This window comes from Nymphalis io, chromosome 2 (assembly GCF_905147045.1).
Source record: "Nymphalis io chromosome 2, ilAglIoxx1.1, whole genome shotgun sequence".
Lineage (NCBI taxonomy): Eukaryota > Metazoa > Arthropoda > Insecta > Lepidoptera > Nymphalidae > Nymphalis > Nymphalis io.
The window spans coordinates 11,022,424-11,042,502 of NC_065889.1; the positions used below are offsets into that span (position 1 = coordinate 11,022,424).

The 20,079-nt window shown below is 32.2% G+C and overlaps 1 protein-coding gene across 1 annotated transcript in view; it reads left to right on the plus strand.

The window, feature by feature from the left end:
* Positions 1-2,086: 2,086 nt before the first annotated feature.
* Positions 2,087-20,079, plus strand: part of LOC126773304 (5-hydroxytryptamine receptor 2C) — a 65,062-nt gene continuing 47,069 nt past the window's right edge. Inside the window, exons 1-3 of the mRNA XM_050494137.1 lie at positions 2,087-2,771; positions 5,084-5,186; positions 16,913-17,034. Of these exons, the coding sequence (XP_050350094.1) occupies positions 2,087-2,771; positions 5,084-5,186; positions 16,913-17,034 (910 nt within the window). The remainder of the gene's footprint in view (positions 2,772-5,083; positions 5,187-16,912; positions 17,035-20,079) is intronic.

Here is a 20,079-nt window from a genome sequence, read left to right on the forward strand (position 1 = left end):
CCGTTATACCACTCTGAGTGCAATCGCATCCATCACGTCTTATCCTGAAAGTGTGGTCGTATTTACCGACTAGGTGATGGACGGTCGTATCGATTTAGTCCATACACATCAATGTTACTTTAAAACGGTGACTGGCTGGTTTATCTACCGCCTAGAGAATCGGAATCGCGATTCAACGGAAAAATTCTGTGAGCATTCCTTGCCTCCATTTGATTTGTATTATACAAGCTATTTTTCAATTATATTTTTATAGATATATTTCAGTCTTCAACGTAAATAATAATTATGTAAAGTATCTATTTATTAAAATTGTTCCAGGTATCCCAATAAATAATACAAATTAAAAATATAGTTTTATAAAATTTTCAGAAACCATCTTTATTGCTTTAAAGAATGTATCATAAATTGTTATATGTTGAAACATTTGTTAACCTCATTTCAGTATACACCACAAGAGCGTGCCATTTCCTTATCAATTCATCTGTCATCCTGCGGCTGAGAAACAGGAACTTCTTAGAATTGCGATAGGTAGTGAATACACTATCTATAAAGTCATGTGCACAAGTAGCGACCCGGTCCTACTTTACACGGGTATAATAAAAGCACGCTGTACTTTTTATAGGAATACGTGTGTGTATATTTTTTAGAATTTCAACATAGAATTGGTGGATTTCTAATTTTATTGTTATTATTTCTTTTTAATACAAAAGTTTGCATATATTTTGAACATGACAATTATAATTATGTTAATTAACTAAATTATATCGTTATCAGCGCCAAAACTGTATGAAAAATATCAGATGTTTGTTGTAATTCATTATAATTTACAAGACTAGACTCACACATCCTAAGTTAAATAAAAACATGTATATAATAAATAAGCCGAGATGGCTCAGTGGTAAGAACGCGTGAATCTTAACAGATGATCCTGGGTTCAAGCCCGGGCAAGCACCACTGATTTTTTATGTGCTTAATAATGTGTTTATAATTCATCTCGTGCTTGACGGTAAAGGAAAACATTGTGAGGAAACCTGCATGTGTCTAAATTCACTGAAATTCTGCCACATGTGTATTCCACCAATCCGCATTGGAGCAGCGTGGTGGAATAAGCTCCAAAACCTTCTCCTCAAAAAAAGAGGAGGCCTTAGTCCAGCAGTGGGACATTCACAGGCGGATATAAGAAGATATAATAAATTAAATAAACCCTTAACCACTTTGAAAAATGATATTTTAATTATTTTAAATTATTTAAGGATTTTAAGCCTTTGACAAAAACAGCCGCAGGTGTAGGGATCGAAGTTGATACTGAATATTATAATGTTGCTTTGTCTCATTCTTTATATAATAAAGTTATGTAATATTAAATAAATAACATCATTTTATATGGTGTCGAAAAATGGTAAATTTTAATTAATATTAAGAAGCACTCCTTTAAACTATTTTTAATAGTGTGTGCTACACTAAAGCATACTTACTAACATAAATATGCCTTATTTCAGTCTCATTAAGTTATTAAGAATATTAAATTATTATTATTATATTTATTATAATAAATTATTATTCTTTTTGGTAAAAGTAACATCGGAAAGCCTATCGGACTTTCAAAGTTTTATCCATTTATTTTATAAATTAGCATAACGCAAACGTTAACGAACTTTGGCAAATGTTCGGCCAAATCCTACACATTATACCACATTAATATGCCAAGTTAAGCTCGATTTTAACATTATCGACTAAACCACTGACCCAGTGAAATGCACGCGAAGGAAACCTAGATAAATCCCTTTCCACTTTCCGACGACAAAGAGAAAAACTAATTACTGCTCGTAAAAAATTACCCGTAACTGTCTTTGTTTTGATTACTTGTCTTTGTCTTAAGTCTTTGTATTTTGTAAAGAAAGGCTGATGATTTTAAAAAACGAACGTCTTAGTTTTGTCTAAACGATTTGATTATCTGATTCCGTGAATTTAAGTCGTTTTTAACAGTTTTTTTTTTCTTGTTCCAGATACTTGAAAATAATATAATAAGCGAAAAGAGCACAGTATGATGTTTCATGAAAGAGTGACCTAATATTGCACAAATGGAATGAGATTTCCGGCTATGAGGAATTTTACTTATCTGGATTCAACGGTAGATGATTTGAAATGCCAATTGATTTCTGGCAAGAGCTGTGTAAACGAACCCGTTTCATCGGGTCTTGAATGTATCAGCTACGGTAATTCTATAGACTTCAACTGTGAATTGAATTTAGACATTCAAAATGAAACTTCTTACAGTTGTTTCAAATGCTCAAATGATACTCTGGATACATATATCAACGACACTCTATGTAACACTAGATTCAAGCTGAATATGATGTCTGTTTTATTCGAGAGCGCGTTGAAAAAATTATGGTTGAGGATACCAGAATTGGGTGTATGCGATTGGAGTACATTGTTCTGTTACGATGATATATCAAATCGGACGTTATACATTGACGGTTTTAACGATAGTAGTAAGAATATTGTGTATGAGAATTATCAATGTAGATGGGACTACGATAATGGCACGCGAGAAAGGATAGGCAGTGACGCAGGGTACGAATGGAGTTTCTTGTTTGTGATATTATTTATAGTTGCTGGTGGTGTTGGCAATATTTTAGTGTGTCTAGCTGTGTGTTTGGATAAGAGATTGCAGAATGTGACAAACTATTTCCTGTTATCATTGGCGATTGCTGATTTACTAGTCAGTCTGTTCGTGATGCCAATGGGAGCTATTCCAGGATTTTTAGGTAAGTTTCCAATCATATTTCAAATGTTATTGACAATTAGTACATTTAATGTTTTGTATATTCTAATTTCCCTGCAAAAAACTCTTACAAGTCTATATTCACTGCATAAATGCAAATTAAATGTTTTTCACGATATTTTTCATATTTTTGCATAAATTGCGCAACAGACACTAACGATGTTGCTTTATTTGAACATATTTTAAACTCTACCCTACTCTATTATACTAATACTATTTTTTAAGACAAGTTTATAAACAGAATAATTTATTTTATGTTACAAAATAATTATTTAACATTTGCTACAGTGTCAATTTCTAAGGGCGTTGATGACAATTTACCATCAGGTGGCTCAATTACTCGTCCGCCTACTTATTTTATAAAAAATAACCATCAAAGTGGATACTATAAAAACCTACTCTATGAAAAGATACATTTGTAACGCCTCCATAGATTTTGGCACCGTAAGAAATTTTAACGCCTTACTATCAAGTGTAACGGTACTCGCCACTACATGGCGCTACACATCTACTTGTATATGTTCAAACCAACGCATCGTCATAAAAATAGGTACTCATAGATATTTGAACCAAGCACTGATAATATTTTTATTCTTCTTCTGTGTGATTTTTACATTCCATTCTATTTTTATCTATATACGTTTATTATGTTGATATATAAACCACGATCATCCATATATATATATATATATATATATATATATATATATATATATATATATATATATATATATATATATATATATGTATATATATATATATATAAATATGTATATAGTTTTGCTGATATAATTATGTAAAATAAAGTATATCTGATGTATATAATGTTATGCGTAAATAATTAAAACGTATTTTTTCTTAGACAAACTACTATAATATGTTCATCATGTGTGACGCGGCTTCACTATTATTTTATTTTAGTTGGCTTATAAGCCACTATATTATAATATAGTCAGGCTATTTATATGAAACGCGTTTTGGAATATAACTTTGAACTAGACAAATAAGGTTAGAATTTACTGAATATCATGTGGGGCTGCTTGGGAATCCGTATAGTCATACTAACTGTCAGGGATGGATGAGATCTATTGCTTAGGCTAGATTTGCGTTGATAATAAATTATGAAGAAAATATTGTAAGAGATTATAAAGATGATTAATAGGGGGCTGGTTGTTTTGTCGTTGTATTTAAACGTGGCTTTTATTCTTGTCATAAGAATTCATGTATGATAAATAATCGAAAAAAAAGTTTTTATAGAAAGGCAAATGGTTTTTTATGCTAAAGTATTGGAAGAAATATTAACTGTTATAACTTCAGCCCGCAGTCAAACATTACAATCAAAATAGTATAATATTTTGTATCTATAATTACACTAAAACACTCATTAGGGCTGTAGGATAACGAATGAAAAGACAGACGAGTTAAGCAAAGCCTAACCATAATTAAAGGTTATATTTCTTGCTTCTGAGTTTCGACCTCGTCTGGGTGGGTACCACACACTCATCAGATATTCTACCGCAAAATAGCAGTACTTGGTATTACTGTGTTTCGGTTTGAAGGGTGAGTGAGCCAGTGTAATTACAGGCACAAGGGACATAACATCTTGGTTCCCAGGGTTGGTGGCGCATTGGTGGTGTAAGCGACGGTTAACATTTCTTACAATGCCAATGTCTATGGGCGTTGGTGACTTACCATCAGGTGGCCTATATGCTTCAACTTCAATATCCGATAAAAGATAGTATAGCAGTTATTCAATTATATAATTTAATATACATAATATATTATGCACGATTAATTTTATTAAAAGTAACTTAGTCATATACGTACTAATAATACAAAAAGGCATAGACACAAAAGTGTATGTAGAGTAAGAAATTAATTAAAAAAAGGTAGGTTTTATAACGTTTTAACAAATCGAAAAAAAAGTTACAAAAGTTAGTCATTAGTAATAACAAAAAAATATTTAAGGGAAGAATAAAATCAAAATAAATTATTAATGAAGATAAATTTTTATTTTATTCAAATCGCCTCGTTGTGCTGATTGTTAATTCTCTAAATTCGACTTTCCTAAATGTATTTAAAAGGAACCTTCAATAAAAATTCTGCTCAATAAATTATTTTTATCATTCAAATTATTTTATAAATTTCATTTAATTTTTTGTCAAAAAAACGAGATCGTACCTTTTTTAATTGTGGATAGTTGCATGTTTTCTAGATTTATCTGACGTATTAAATCTCTACATTTAACAATGATTCTTAATTCAATGCATTAAATGTGAAATTCCTGTGTCCTAGGTTATTGGCCTCTGGGCGTAGTGTGGTGCAACGTGTACGTGACATGTGACGTGCTTGCATGTTCTGCAAGCATCATGCATATGTGCTTTATCAGCATCGGCAGGTTCGTATTTCGACGTAATTACATTTAATTTTCCAAATTTTCTTTTTTTATTTATGGAATTATAAGCTCAATCATAAAAATAGACATTTTTAGAAATTCAAAAAAATAACATATGTTTTTACGGTGAAAAAAAGAACTGCAATCATTCTTTTTTTAAAAAATTTTATTATTTTGAATGATGTTTCGACGGAATAAAATTCCGTCTGTATATTAATTCTTTTTTTTAATATAATTTTACAAATCGGATTTTGTGGTTTATTTATTTTATTTTTTTTTATTTAGGTTTATCAACAGTTGTTACAATATAAAACTTACTATAGATACAATTCGAAAAGTCGAGATGGCCCAGTGGTAAGAACGCGTGAATCTTAACCGATGAACGTGGGTTCAAACCCGGGCGAGCACCTCTGAATTTACATGTGCTTAATTTCTGTTTATAATTCATCTCGTGCTTTTCGGTGAAGGAAAACATCGTGAGGAAACCTGCATGTGTCTAATTTCATCGAAATTCTGCCACATGTGTATTCTACCAACCCGCACTGGAGCAGCGTGGTGGAATAAGCTCCAAACCTTCTCCTCAAAAAAAAAAAAAAGGAGAGGAGGCCTTAGCCCAGCAGTGGGACATTTACAAGCTGTTACTGTATAGATACAATTAAAATAAACAAAATATCAAACGCAATTGTACAACTAATTATAGATAAACACTGCATGCTTATTTAAAAACTTATAGACTATGTGCTTAAAATACTTAAAATCAGTTAGACTATGTAAAATTTAAATATAATATAAAACAATAAAGAGAAAAAAAAATATAGGGAAAAAGAACAATCACCTTAAATAATGGAGACCTTACTTAATTAAAAAAAAAAAAAAAACGAAAAAACTACATATACTATACAAACGAAAAAACTACACGATACAAAAATCTGAACTACTATTAATATTTGCTTAGGGTAGTTTAAGTATCTTTTTAATTTTTTTTGCGAAATTGAATTAATGAGTCATTGTATACATCAAGTGCATTACTGAATTTATTATACAGGCCGGACAAACGTGGAACCGGCAAATATCGGGCTAAAACCATACGACGCCTTGGAACAGAAAAAACGTTCTCTATTCTCTTACGTGGATATCTGTACGGTACTCTCAACTTAAATTCGCTCAAAAGCTGTGGACAGTCTGTCTTGTCTCGGAGAATTTTATAGAAAAAAGTCAGATCCAAGAAATCTCTGCGTTTGTCCAAATCCATTACGTTAAATCTACGCAATTTGTCTTCGTAACTTAAATTCCTGTTACTATCTCTTAGAGCAAAAACGAGATGCCACAAGAATCTTTTCTGTATTCGTTCTAACCGTAAGATATGACATGCATAGTGAGGTCGCCAGATGATGGAACAATATTCTAAGATACTCCGAACTAAACTATTGTATAGAGTAATTTTAGTACTGGCCTTTCGGAACTCTTTCGTGTTACGCAGCACAAATCCTACCATTCTCGATGTCTTTGCTACAGTATTATCCATATGTGGTAGAAAGGTTAGTTTATTGTCAAATAGGACTCCAAGATCACGTACGGTTTCAACATTCATTAAAGGAAAGTTGTTAATATAGTAGGAATGTGATAAGTTATTTTTAGTCTTGCGAGTGAAATTCACGTGAAAACATTTTTTTTTATATTCTTTATAATAATATTTATATTGTATAATTTTAATATGTACTGTTATTATATTGATTAAATTGTACTTTTTGTTCAATAAGCTTAAATCAACAGCTTTCACATATCAATTAAGTAAATATTTACCTGAGATTGTCTATGGTCTTGAAATAATCATCGAATAAAAATGCCGCGACGATACAGCGCTATTCGGTAAGCATAAGCTTTATTGCTCACCCGGGAAATGTTAACAAGTGACTTATACTATTTTGATGCGTGTATTCTTGAAATGTTATAATTATTAATGTCAATGTTATGTTTGCGTTTCACGACCGTCTTCTGCAGTGAGTTTCGAGTTTGTTCTAACAAATAGCCATATAGGAATCGATATTAATTTAGACTTATATTAAAGAATAATACAGATAAATCAGCTTGGAGACATTTTTGCATTTGTAATAGTGTGATACATACATTTACTAAAACCGAAGTAAACCAGTTTGCGCTAGCTACCACGTGCCTCAAACTCTCGCGTTAGATGTGTAATTTTGCTTATAATTAATTACTTACTAATTAGTTCATCTTAAATTAAATGCGGGAAAGTAAAAACTTTCGAAACAAAAAAAAAGGGTTACAATAAATATGAATGCTGTAGCACTGATATTGAAGAAAAATGTATGCCATAAATGTAGAGGTACTGAGACATGTTTATCTTCATAGTAGAAAAGAGGCTTTTGATATAATATTAGAATCAATTATCATTAAAATAAATGATATATATGATATTTCGTAATCATTAATCGATCAAGAAATGCATCAATAAATATGACGTTAAATATGTATAACATTAAGTACTTATAAAAATAAATAAATATAAAATAAATAATTTTTATTTATTTGCTGACGGTTCACTATTGCAAACGCAAAAACGTTTCTCAGGTGATTTGGCTGATATTTTCATTCTGAATCTTGACTTGGACAGCCCAAGGCAATTAACTCACTGAGCAATTCTCAGCCACGTCAATATGTATCTAAAAAAATATGACTTTACCCGCGGTAGAGTTGCTCGCGAGCCAAGTGCCCGCAGCGACTGCGATGTGCTAGTAGAAGTGGGACGCGGCTAACCAAATGGTTGGCGATAGTCGCCAGCGCACTTTGTGCTTGGGTAAGTCGCAAGCCAAATTTGCAGAACGTTCCGCAATCGCTGCGTTTACGAGACTGCAAAAATGTCGTGAGTTTTGAAACTGCTGGCCCGCAAGCGCCACGTGCCCGGTTCAAAAACGCTGCGTGAGTTCTTTGCCTTAACCTAAGCGTTGTTAGATTACTCTTAATCAGATTTAGAGTAAATAGCTCCAGTGTAATAGTTTTATTGTCTTGCACTAATGTATTTTACTTGGTTATAGGACCTTACGCAAGACCCCCTCTCATCACAATTTATTCTACCGCTATTTAGCAATACTTAGATTGATGTCTTCCGGTTTGAGGGTTGAGTAGGCCAGTGTAACAGACAAGGGACATAACATCAATTTCTTCGGTACAATGGCAATATAAGGAATGGTTAATATTTCTTACAGCGCTTATTTCTATAAGTGGTGGTGACCACTTACCACTTACCATCAGACGACCCACTTGCTAATCTGACTACTTAATACAATAAAAAAGTCCTACTACTTCGATATATATTTAATCCTATCTATATTAAAAAATATTTAAAAGTAGTATTCGTTTAATGTATGAAGTGTAATAGCAGTTTACATAAGGTTATAAGAATAAAACTGTATTTTTTTGTTTCATTTACTCGCAAAGAATTTTTCGCAAATGAAATAGCCTGAGGGCGATGGTTTAATTCCCAAGATATGCTTAGCAGGTTAATATACATTTTCGTGTATCGTAAAATGAATATTAACCTTTTGCATACAAAATTTTCTTTACAATTTTGCTTTTTCTATGTTCCTTTTGTAAGCATTGCTACACAAATGAGCAGTGTAGCAAAACTTTGATAATAAGTTTGTGTTTCTTTCGCATGATTTACCATAGTCATTTTTGTGTTGCACAAAGCTTTACTGGTGGTAGAGCTTTGTGCAAGCTCGTCTAGGTAGGTGCCACCCACTCATCAGATATTCTACCGCAAAACAGTAGTACTTGGTATTGTTGTGTTCGGGTTTGGCGGGTGAGTGAGCCAGTGTAATTACAGGCACAAGGGACATAACATTTTATTTCCCAAGGTTGGTGGCGCATTGGTGATGTAGGGTATGGTTAACATTTCATACAATGCCAATGTCTATGGGATTTGGTGACCACTTACAATCAGCTGGCCCATATGCTCGTCCGCCTTCCTATTCTATAAAAAAAAAGATTATTTACTACAGATAAGCAACAGATGTTGTCACAGATAAATCAACGTTAGTATAGATTCTCCTTAAATTATCATCGAAAGATAAAATTGCAATCCGTGATAGAAAAAAGGGGTTCTCTTTGGTACTTTATCTAGGCAAGATTTGAAGTCTTAGAGCCAGGGATATTAAATAAGTGACAGACTGGAATAAACTTTAATAAGAAAGATAATAATAATATTTGTAATGTATTGTTTAAAATGTATTTAGTGAATATGAACTTTATCTCTTTGATAATAAGAGCGTTATTATTGTTTTCATAAAGTCACTATTACACTCTCCTCTATTTTATGAAAATATTTTATCCCGTATCAAAAATATTTTCATCAAAGCATTCTAATAGAAAAAGGCCGTATCGCAATCTTTACGACTTCAACTGGCTTATCGGTATCATAGGATTGGGCTAATAGCCCTTACCGATAAGCGACCTTTTTGTTCTACAAACGAAATTTTCCTGTTGATACATCTTTGAAAGTTCTTCAAACTTCTAAACCATGTAATCGTCTTTACATGTACTATGTACACATTTAAATATACTATGTTTAATATTTTACTCCCAAGTTTTATAGAAGATATTTAAATGTCGATTTTTTTTCGCTGTGGTTGTTACCATTGTCATATAGTATATTACAAGTTTAAAGATTTATTGGAATGAGAAATATAATTAGTTACTAGCTAGTTTCTCCGTATTTTTCTATAAAATATAATATTAAAAAATATATAATTGAATCAGTATCGCGTCAAGCGGTCTTTTAAACCGTTTTCACACATAACAAACAACAACGGGACTAATTTGTTTTTGCAGTTGCTTTTTTGTTTCAGTTGGTACAATTTCAATATTGATATTAAAATTTAATTAAAGTCAGTAGAAAGGAGCATCTACTACAGACCAAATCAGCCAATATTATAATAAAATCCATTAATAGCCAGTCTTGGTGTTTAATTTTTTACTTCAAATTGAAACTAAGAGTACACTTTAAAACGCTGGTGATTATGGGGTCTACATTAACGACTTGTGCCTAAAATAATATCAGTTCATTCAACTTTCACTTCGAAATACCGTAAGATACGCTTTCATGACACCTAAAGGTAAAACCTTAAAAAAAAGTACACGTGCAAAAATTGATCTGATTTGCAAAGCAACTTGATAGTCTCTATACTTGCCGCTCTCGGATTTCATTCTATTTTAAAGACAATATTTGAGTAGAGCTTCATTTTCATTTATATTTTAAATATTAAAATTATAATACATTTTAAATTACAAAAAGAATTAATCATTCAAGTAGATCCTTTAAACGAGTTCTGTTTGATGTTATTATTTAATTTACTTCAAAAGATAAAATTAATTCATTATCACCGAGTATGTGAGGGATTGCCAAATAATATGAAAATATGAAAATTCGAGTATCGAAAAAAAAAATAAAGATCCTCGAAATCAAAATATGTATAATCTAAAAGACAAGACATACAAAATTACAATAACAATATTGTCAAAGTCAATTGCTTTTAAATTATGAAATAATTCCACCCTTCGTATACTTATATAGCATACGAAAGTTATCTTCCTTAATATTGCTCGCCGCTCTACCAATGAGTTTGTCAGTGTGTTTACGCGTATATTGTTATCACACAAACCCGCTAACTGCTTTATTTTGCTGAGATTCGTATGTAAATTACTTTCTTGCGAGACGGTTAATAGTTTTAAGTACCATTTAGACGCTAATTTGCTGGATACTAAACATTTTGTATAAAATCAAACGTGTATAAGTAAAAAGTGTATTTTTTTTACACACGGACGTCTGTTCCTTAGGCGACTTAATGCCTGTGTCATAGGTAACAGCTGATTTATATATATTATATATAAAATTAATAAGCAAAATACATAATACATACTTTTGCAAATAATAAAACCAGACTCAGGACGAGAATGGAACCCGCAACACCGGAGCGGAAGGCCACTGCCACTGCTCTAATAGGTCAAAAAGTTAAGTAGTACAGCTTATAAATGTCCCAATCCTGGTCTTTGTTATCTTCTTCTAATCAGGAGAAGGTTTATGGGTAGATATACATGTGGTATATTTCGAGATGTCTCGACTTCTCGACTTGCCAGGGTTTGAAACCGCAAAATTTTTGGTTAAAATTTACGTGACTTATACAAATCCGTTACCACTTTTATATATAATTTATTACATACATATATGTGTGTGATAATAATAAATAAATATATAATGTTCTGCAAAAATAAAATGTATACACAAAATTTAGACATGGAAGAAGAGGTATTTATATATTATATATTTGTATTCAAGTGTACAAGAGGGTCCGTTATCCAGCGATCTCGGCGAGCAACCTTAAGGTGTAGATAAGAAAAAGAACGTCTACGATATAATGATATATAAATATGAATAATATAAGAAGTATAAAATATGGTCAATTTAAATTGTATATATAAAACATATTACCGGAATTGAGTCCATAGGGTCCATAAGGTTTCTTAGTTATGTTAATTATGGTTCCAACTTAAGTTCATGCACTTTAAAAAGTCCACAATGTCTTACAATAAGGAAAAGCGGTATATAAAAATCCAATCCTTCCATAATAATGCCTTGTAATTCCATTCTATCAACGTTCAACAAGCTTCTTCGAGGTCTTCGGATCCGATTACAGAATGTAAGCGCATGTTGTTGTACGACAAATATATTTTATCGATTGGATATATTGTGATACGTGCCTTTTTTCCTGGGTATAAACTTCAATTCTCCTTTTAATTTATTATTCATCTCTTTTCCATTAATGTAACCAGCACCCTGCAAAATAGAAGTAGCGTGGTGGAATAAGCCTCGAACCTTCACCTCGAGTTACTTTTGTTATTCCTATACCTATACCCACTTCACAATTTTTGGTTATTGTATGTTTTTCGGTTGTTAAATACCAACGCTGCATAGTATGTTGCGGTCAGAATGGGCAGCAAATATCTATGTTTCAAAACCTTATCATTCGTTTTGAAACCCAAGAAAATCTAAATATATATTTAATTTTTTTTATTCTTAGTTTCCAAATGAATCAATTAAAAAATTTAATTTTACATCAGATTTACTAAAATTAACAGCGTTCTTCAGTCATATAAGAAAGATAAACAAATTCGGTATTTATATAGTCTTGAATCCACAGCAAAAGTTGTTATTAAAAATCAGAATCAAGTCCAAACAGCACCAGGTCGTAATAAAAGAGATACAAGAAAAATCAAAATATTGAACATAATTAATATATTTTTTTATAGTACAGGACGAGCATATGGGCCACCTGATGGTAAGTGGTCACCAATGCCCATAGATATGGCATTGTAAGAAATGTTAACCATCGCTTACATCGCCAATGCACCACCAGCCTTGGGAACTAAGATATTATATCCCTTGTGCCTGTAATTACAATGGCTCACTCACTCTTCAAACCGGAACACAACAATTCCAAGTTTTGCAGTAGAATATTTGATGAGTGGGTGGTACCTACTCAGACGAGCTTACACAAAGCCCTATCACCAGTAGTAATAAGTGACAAAGGAGAGCTTATATTTTATCTTAAAAAGAGTCAAATGAATAGTCATTGCGAAAAAATGTGAAATTAATTCTTCGTTCACATTGCACTTATACGCAAATACTTAGGTGTTTTGTCATTAAAAATACTTTATTACGAATTGTTGTTTCTTACATTGGCGTTTATTTTAATGTCTATCAAATTAATATTTTAGGCAACAAAATATATTTTTTTATAATTATTTCTTTCTAAAATGAACACAGTGAGCATATAATGAGCATTCCTTTGTTTATAATTCATGTCACGCTCGAAGAAAAACTTTGTTAGGACATCTACATAATTCTTGTTATTTAGAACAAACATAACACAATTTGTAAAACGAAATTAAGAAAAAAAAAAAGTAAACAAAGGCGGCTTTATTGCATTAAGCAATATATTTATAAGAGCCGCAAGTAAAAGCGAGGAAGTTGGAAACTGCAAGCCGTGTAAATTGTCAGCATAATGCGAATAAAACCAACAGCACTTACTACATTGCTATTCTTCAATAAAAACGAGCGCGTATAAAATCGAAATATACTTTATCAAAAAGCATTTTTGAAACGACTTTTTATAAAATTTTAAATTTAAGAAAAAGTAAATATATCACCGATATGTGAATAGATTAAAATACCAAGCTCATTCCGTTAAAAAAAACCGTTAAATGAAACTTATTAATTTAAATCATTACTTAACATTTTGGCATTGAAAAAATATTCAAAAATAACATAAAATATACAAATTAGGGAGAGTCGAATAAAGGACGACTGCGTTTTGGTGTAACAAAAATACAATAATATAATCAACAAAAATCTAGATTTAAAAACACGTTTTGAGTTGAACTTCGTTCCTGACGGGGGTCCCCCGACCGCACAATTTTTTGACTTTCACGCGATTACGATGGCGAGTCACTGACAGTAAACGTCTCGTCTTTTAACGGTTATTCGAAAATTTATATTTTAATAATGTTGGAAATCCATCTTAAATGTATGCTATGAAGATAAGGCATTTTTATTACATGTTATTACGGATTTGGTAGGACCGTAAAATGCTGTACGTAGTTCGCTTAGAAAATATTAGAAATGAACGAAACGTAGCTAATTCCACTCGTAACGTCCCAGTCAGTTAATTTTGTTGTAAAATCTTTATTACAGATTAGCTGCCGAATTACTTCAATAAGCGCTGTGTCTTCATTGGTTTAATTAAAGTTTAGGAATTCGCGACACGTATTTTCGTTTATATTATTTTGATTATGTGAACTTCAATGTTCTTATTTATCAACTGTTTTTAGAGGCTTAATATATGAATATGTGATACGTCCAGCCATTTCTTAAAAACAACATTAAATACGGATTAAGTTAAAGCCAAAAGCAGACTTTTAAGCGGCTTTCCGTCACCACTAAGGATGAGCGCACGGGATGAAATATAAACACATCACTAAGTTGTGTTCGATGAGATTTGAACTGCGACACTGAACTAGTATATATAAAAACATAAATATAAATATCAATGTGAATTATACTGACTATTGTGCATCCACATCTGAAGATAACATGAAATTGCTAAATTATTAATTATGGCTGTGCTACGAGATGTGAATATGGATTTGAAAATATATGCAAATTCATAAAACGTATTAATTCAACTACATTTTATCACGTTTCTTCAAAAGTAATTTATATTAGAAAATATAAAAACAAATATATAATGGTAATATATTTTAATATTATTACTATGATATTATTATTGCTATATAATATGCTATATGTAATACCTAAATTTTTTAATAAAGGCACAAAGGACATAACATCTTAATTGGTAATGTAAGGAATGATACTATTTCTTACGGCATCAGTATGAGTGGTGGTGATCAATTACCATCGGGTGGTTCATCTGCCTGCTTCTCTCTTTGATCTGCTCACCCTTATTATAAAGAGAATATAGTTTAATAAATTATGTTTATTAAATAAATCTAGGCTGCTTGTGAGCTGAGATTGTCCAGGGAGAGAGCACGTGGATCCACGTGTCACGTAGCACGATCTTTCATGGGTTTAAATCCAGCCACACCATAGACTCTAAGCACCATAAAATGTGTCATATATCCATCAATCCACATAGTCGCAGCGTGCTGGTATAAGCTCTTAGCACTTACTTTTAAAGAAGAGGAGGCCCAGCAGTGCAACATTTAATTTAAATTGTTACTTTATTTACATTGCGGACTTAAATAAGTATATACAAATCAAAACCTAAAACCGATACTTTAGATTTTATGACCACGTGGAATAAAGTCAATGTGAGAAATATTTCCCCGTTGAATCGCAATTCTTCACGTGAACAATCAACAAGTTTCAGCTATCAGTTAAGATTTTTAATAGCCTACCCTTAAAGTAGGCTTTAAAATGATAAGAAAAGGCATTTTCGGCAAACCGTAAATAAATGAAGGAATAAATTCCTCTTTCCATAACTAGATGTTTAATTATTCTGATTATTTGAGCGTTAGTTAAGATAATTTATCCAATTAGTCCCAAAGATGGCTTGAACATCATTAAAACTTCTATTGTAATAGGGAATAATATTCTAAGAAATAGTATTGTATAAAGCTTAAAAATATTTTTACACAGATGTAATATCTATATGACTGTGTCAGTCAAGTGATTATCTTGTGAGGTTGCAGGTCCTGGGGGTAAATTCCAGATCACGTAATTTTTATTAGCAGCCCATTTTTTGGTAGTTGACAGTAGATATTATTCCATGCCACGGCAGACACGAAAAGCTGTTGGATTGTCGTCCCATCGGATTATTGATTGAGGATAAAGATATGTGCTTGCGCAAGTATTTCACTTTGATATAATCTGTGCAAAACTATTCTTCATTGATAAATGCCACTTTGATCATAAATCTTTAAGTAATTGGCAGAAGATTTATTTTTTATTTAGATTTTATGTTAAAATATTTGTTTTTGTTTGATTGCATTCTTTCTTTATTTCGTAATAATATCCACAAATTTTAGAGAATATTTTACTAATACATTAATTCCCTCTCTCATCTCCAATTCGTAAAAATATCTTCGACTAATAAGTTCGGGAATTCGATCTCTGTTTTTCTTTGTAAGATCATTAATCATTGCTAATTAAAAGGCTTTCGTATAGTTTTAAAAAGTAATCAACCTTTGATGTGCTGACTTATATTAATGGGATGGATTTAATTAGATAAATATATTGATTAAAAATATATTAAATATATTGAATTATTTTATCACCAAGATGTCATTGAAATCCCGTTTAGTAAACTGCTTTATATCGGTACATTTTTGTCAATTAATAAGCATGTACTTCTTTATTCAACAAATATAATAATCTCACTCTTAAAGTCTGAAATAGTTTTTAGAAAATTCTCTTCAACAGTATTTTTAACCATAAATATTGTGTGGAAGGGTGGATGATTGTGTGGGTAGACACAATCACGCCCACACTATTTTTTCCTATAAACTCGACAGCCTCTATTTTAAAGTTTTGATTAAAATCCAATCGCTGACTATTGGTAAATATTTAGTAACAGCTCTAGAAATTGGAATGTTGAGTGTCGGGTAGTATTCGGTAGATGAATTGGTATTGTTTTTTGTTGATAGAACTACTGATTTGGACTACCTGTTAATGGACTAAATGTTAGATACCAGTAAATTTTTGGGGTTCGTATTTTTTACTAAAATACTGTCGTGTTCATTAAAATTAATTGTGCATGTAACATCACAAGCTAGAACACAATAATATTAAGTTTTGCTGTTTAGCAATAGAATAAGATAAAGATGAGTTCTACCCAAGTAAATATAATACCTGGTTAAAAGTGGTCATTGCTTATGATTTATAAAATCGCATCTCAAGTGTTCGTTTAGGCTGTAAATATTATGTATAGGCAGTTTTTTTATTATGTCCTTGGATTAACGTTATACAATTAAATGAGTTAATTAACATGAGTTTTATGAGAACGCAAAACATAAGACTGACAATATGTTGATTGTATGCATTGATAAAGTGAGTTCGTTTTGATATAATATTTCATTGCAGGTGCTTCTTAGTAGCGATATTTGAAATATATACAATTTTGTTTGTTCAGGTATCTCGGTATCCGGAACCCTTTGAAGAGTCGACATCATTCGACGAAGCGTTTGGTGGTGATAAAGATAGCGCTGGTGTGGCTTCTGAGTATGTTCGTGTCCAGTTCTATCACAGTATTGGGTAAGTAAAATAATTCTAAAATGAAGTTTATCTTCAAAATAGTATGTAACTCCCTTCATCTTAAAGAAAGATGTGCTCGTATATGCAGTGTACATATATGTATGTCTGGATGGTAGTATAATTATAAAGTCTTTATGTATACATCAAGAGTTTCCTTTTTTGTCATCAGTTACTTTAACATACTTTGATAATACCTTGGATTCTTCTTTTCTTATAATTAGTTTTTAGTGTTACGTAAAACACGTTGCTTGAAAATCAGCGCTGCAATAGCCAAACATTGCAGCGTCAAGTTTTCATCTGATACACAGTCTCTAATGGCTGTGTTCAGTTTTATTTTCTTAGTCTCTTACAATGTTTTTTTTTCTGCACATTTGTTTTTGTATTTTGGAAGCTGAATAAATCTTTACTTATTTATTTAACTCTGTAAGAGTAGCATAACCATTAGTGATAAATGATACATTTTAATAAATTATTGTGTGAATAAATGAATTTCCAAGGTATATTTTCAAAATTTATTTCCAATATATGTATATGGTGAGCTTAAAAAAAATAAAAAATAAAACGTTTTTTGTAAATCACTTGACTATTATTATGGTAGATGCGGTCGGCGCGTGGTCAATACTGTTTAAAAATTAAAAAAAAAAAAACAGTTCGGCACCTATTATATCTCTCCATATTAATTCCTTTGTCGTCCTTTTAAAAGACCGTGTTGCCAACTTAAAAAGTATTAAAAAGACAGTTACCACTTAACAAAATAATATTACGTCGTAATTATTAATAAATTATAACAAATTCAATGAAATATGGGAAAACAAAAAACATAAATTAAATATATACTATTAATATGAAATATTTATCAATACCCTTAATCACTTATTGCTCGTAGCTTAAATAGGTTTGTTACACTATATTGCATACACTGAAATGAAGTATAAAATAAATAAACAGAATGATTAGTCAAGAGCTGTATTAAAGCGTACGCGTAGGCGTGTCCGCTACTTCACACGGTTGCGTTACATTCACATTTTCATTATTACAGCTCATCTCTCTTCACTTAAATCTCACTTCAAATAAGATGAAATACAATAATGCTTTAAATAAAGTCGCGTAATATAATATATATTACGCGACTTGCTAAAACTTCACGTTTTTAATTCTGTTGTTACTTTTTGATACCACTTTTTAATAATGAAGTTGCATAAGAAATAATAAAAGAACTGAAATAGTTTTATCTTTAAAATTGTTATTTATTTTCTAAAAGTACCTGTATAAATCGGCGTGTCAGTAAAGACATCAGGTAATTCCATCTTTTGTAATTTTTTTTATTTATATGCGCCGGGATGGCAAATGACTCTACTCCATTTGATGGAAAGTGGTAGTAGAGTCCAAACGCGACGACGGCCAGTACAGTCGGGAAGAATGTTCTATACTAGCCGTCCCCGCCTTGCCGGCCCGCAAGATGTCTCTTCACGCCCCGTTTGAAGGAACCTGGGTTGTAAGACGAGGGGAACACGTGAGCTGGTAAGGAATTCCATTTTTTGGTAGTGCTACAAAGAAAGGAGTTGCCAAATTTTTTTGTGCGCGATGGAATTGATGTCACAGTTAGGCGGTGACGTTGAGAATCTGCTCGCGTAGACTTAAGAAGGAAGGGGGAAGCAGGAATTAGAGAAAATAATTCCTCAGAGCACTCGCCGTGATACAGTCGATAGAAAGCGCTCAGTGCTGCTATCTCGTGACGTAATTGTAAGGGTTCAAGGGTGTTTGTGACCTTTACGTCGCCAATAATGCGTACTGCACGTCGCTGCAACCGGTCCAAGGCCTCCAGTAGGTACTTAGTGGAGCCACCCCAAAGGTGCGAGCAATATTCAACGCAAGACCGTACCTGTGTTTTGTATAACAGGCACAGTTGTTGTGGCGTGAAAAAGCGCCGCACCTTGTTCAGAACTCCGAGTTTCCGTGAGGCTGTTTTAAAGTCGCAGCGAACGTCCATCCCCAGCATGGCGATTTTGCTTTGTATCATCAGCGGTGTGCCACAGAGGGAGGGAAGGGGGGAAAATGGTGACTTTTTCGCTGTGAGAGCGCATACCTGTATTTTCTTGGCATTAAGCTCAACAAGATTATCAGAACCCCATTTGGCGATGAGCTCTAACGTCCTATCGAGTTCAATGACAAGATTCTCCCGCCTCTCCTCAGTTTCTGCCCGCCCAGCCACTGTGCGTCCTTGGTATCCACCATGCACTGTACTATCGTCTGCATAGCAATGTATGTTCCCAAGAGAGAGCATATCATTGATATGCAAAAGAAAGAGTGTGGGAGATAGCACAGATCCCTGGGGGACCCCAGCAATTCAAACGTAATTAAACGGCATCCGTTAATGACGTCTAATCATGAGACGGCAACCGTTTGACGTTTCGATAGTGACATAACAGCAAAAAGTATGCAATCACTCTCGTCTAAATATTGATAGACTCAATCGATGATGGTGCCCCAGTCTTGCCGCCGTATATTATAATAATTAAGTATAAATTGTTGATTTGAAGCCTGTAAAACATCTTTAGCCGACGTATGGTGGACCTATTCAACAAAAACAAAATGATAAAGCCTGTGCATATTTAAGTTTCATACATGGAAAATAATATAGGAGTAAAAACACAAAATAAACTTATATCTTCGAAGCAGTATCTTTAACAGATTCTTATAATTATTTGTTGCGATAAAAGTGTAAGATATGTCTTTAGGCTTAATTGAAAAATAAGCCCGTTAAAAATTTACTAACCACGGCTATCATCTGTACATTAGGTACTACATATATATATATTGTGCTAAATTAAAATACATAAGTTGTATAACTTCTTAGAAACACTTATTCGTTTAATATTCTTTGCGTTCGTATATTTTTACGTTCAGAAATTACATAAATTAAATTTTCAAACGTAATTATTAAATAATAATCTTATTTTGCTATTCAAGGTTTATTCTCAAAACGTGATCAATAGATGAAGGAACTAATAAATAAACGTAACGAATTCTTCTTGAAAATCGACA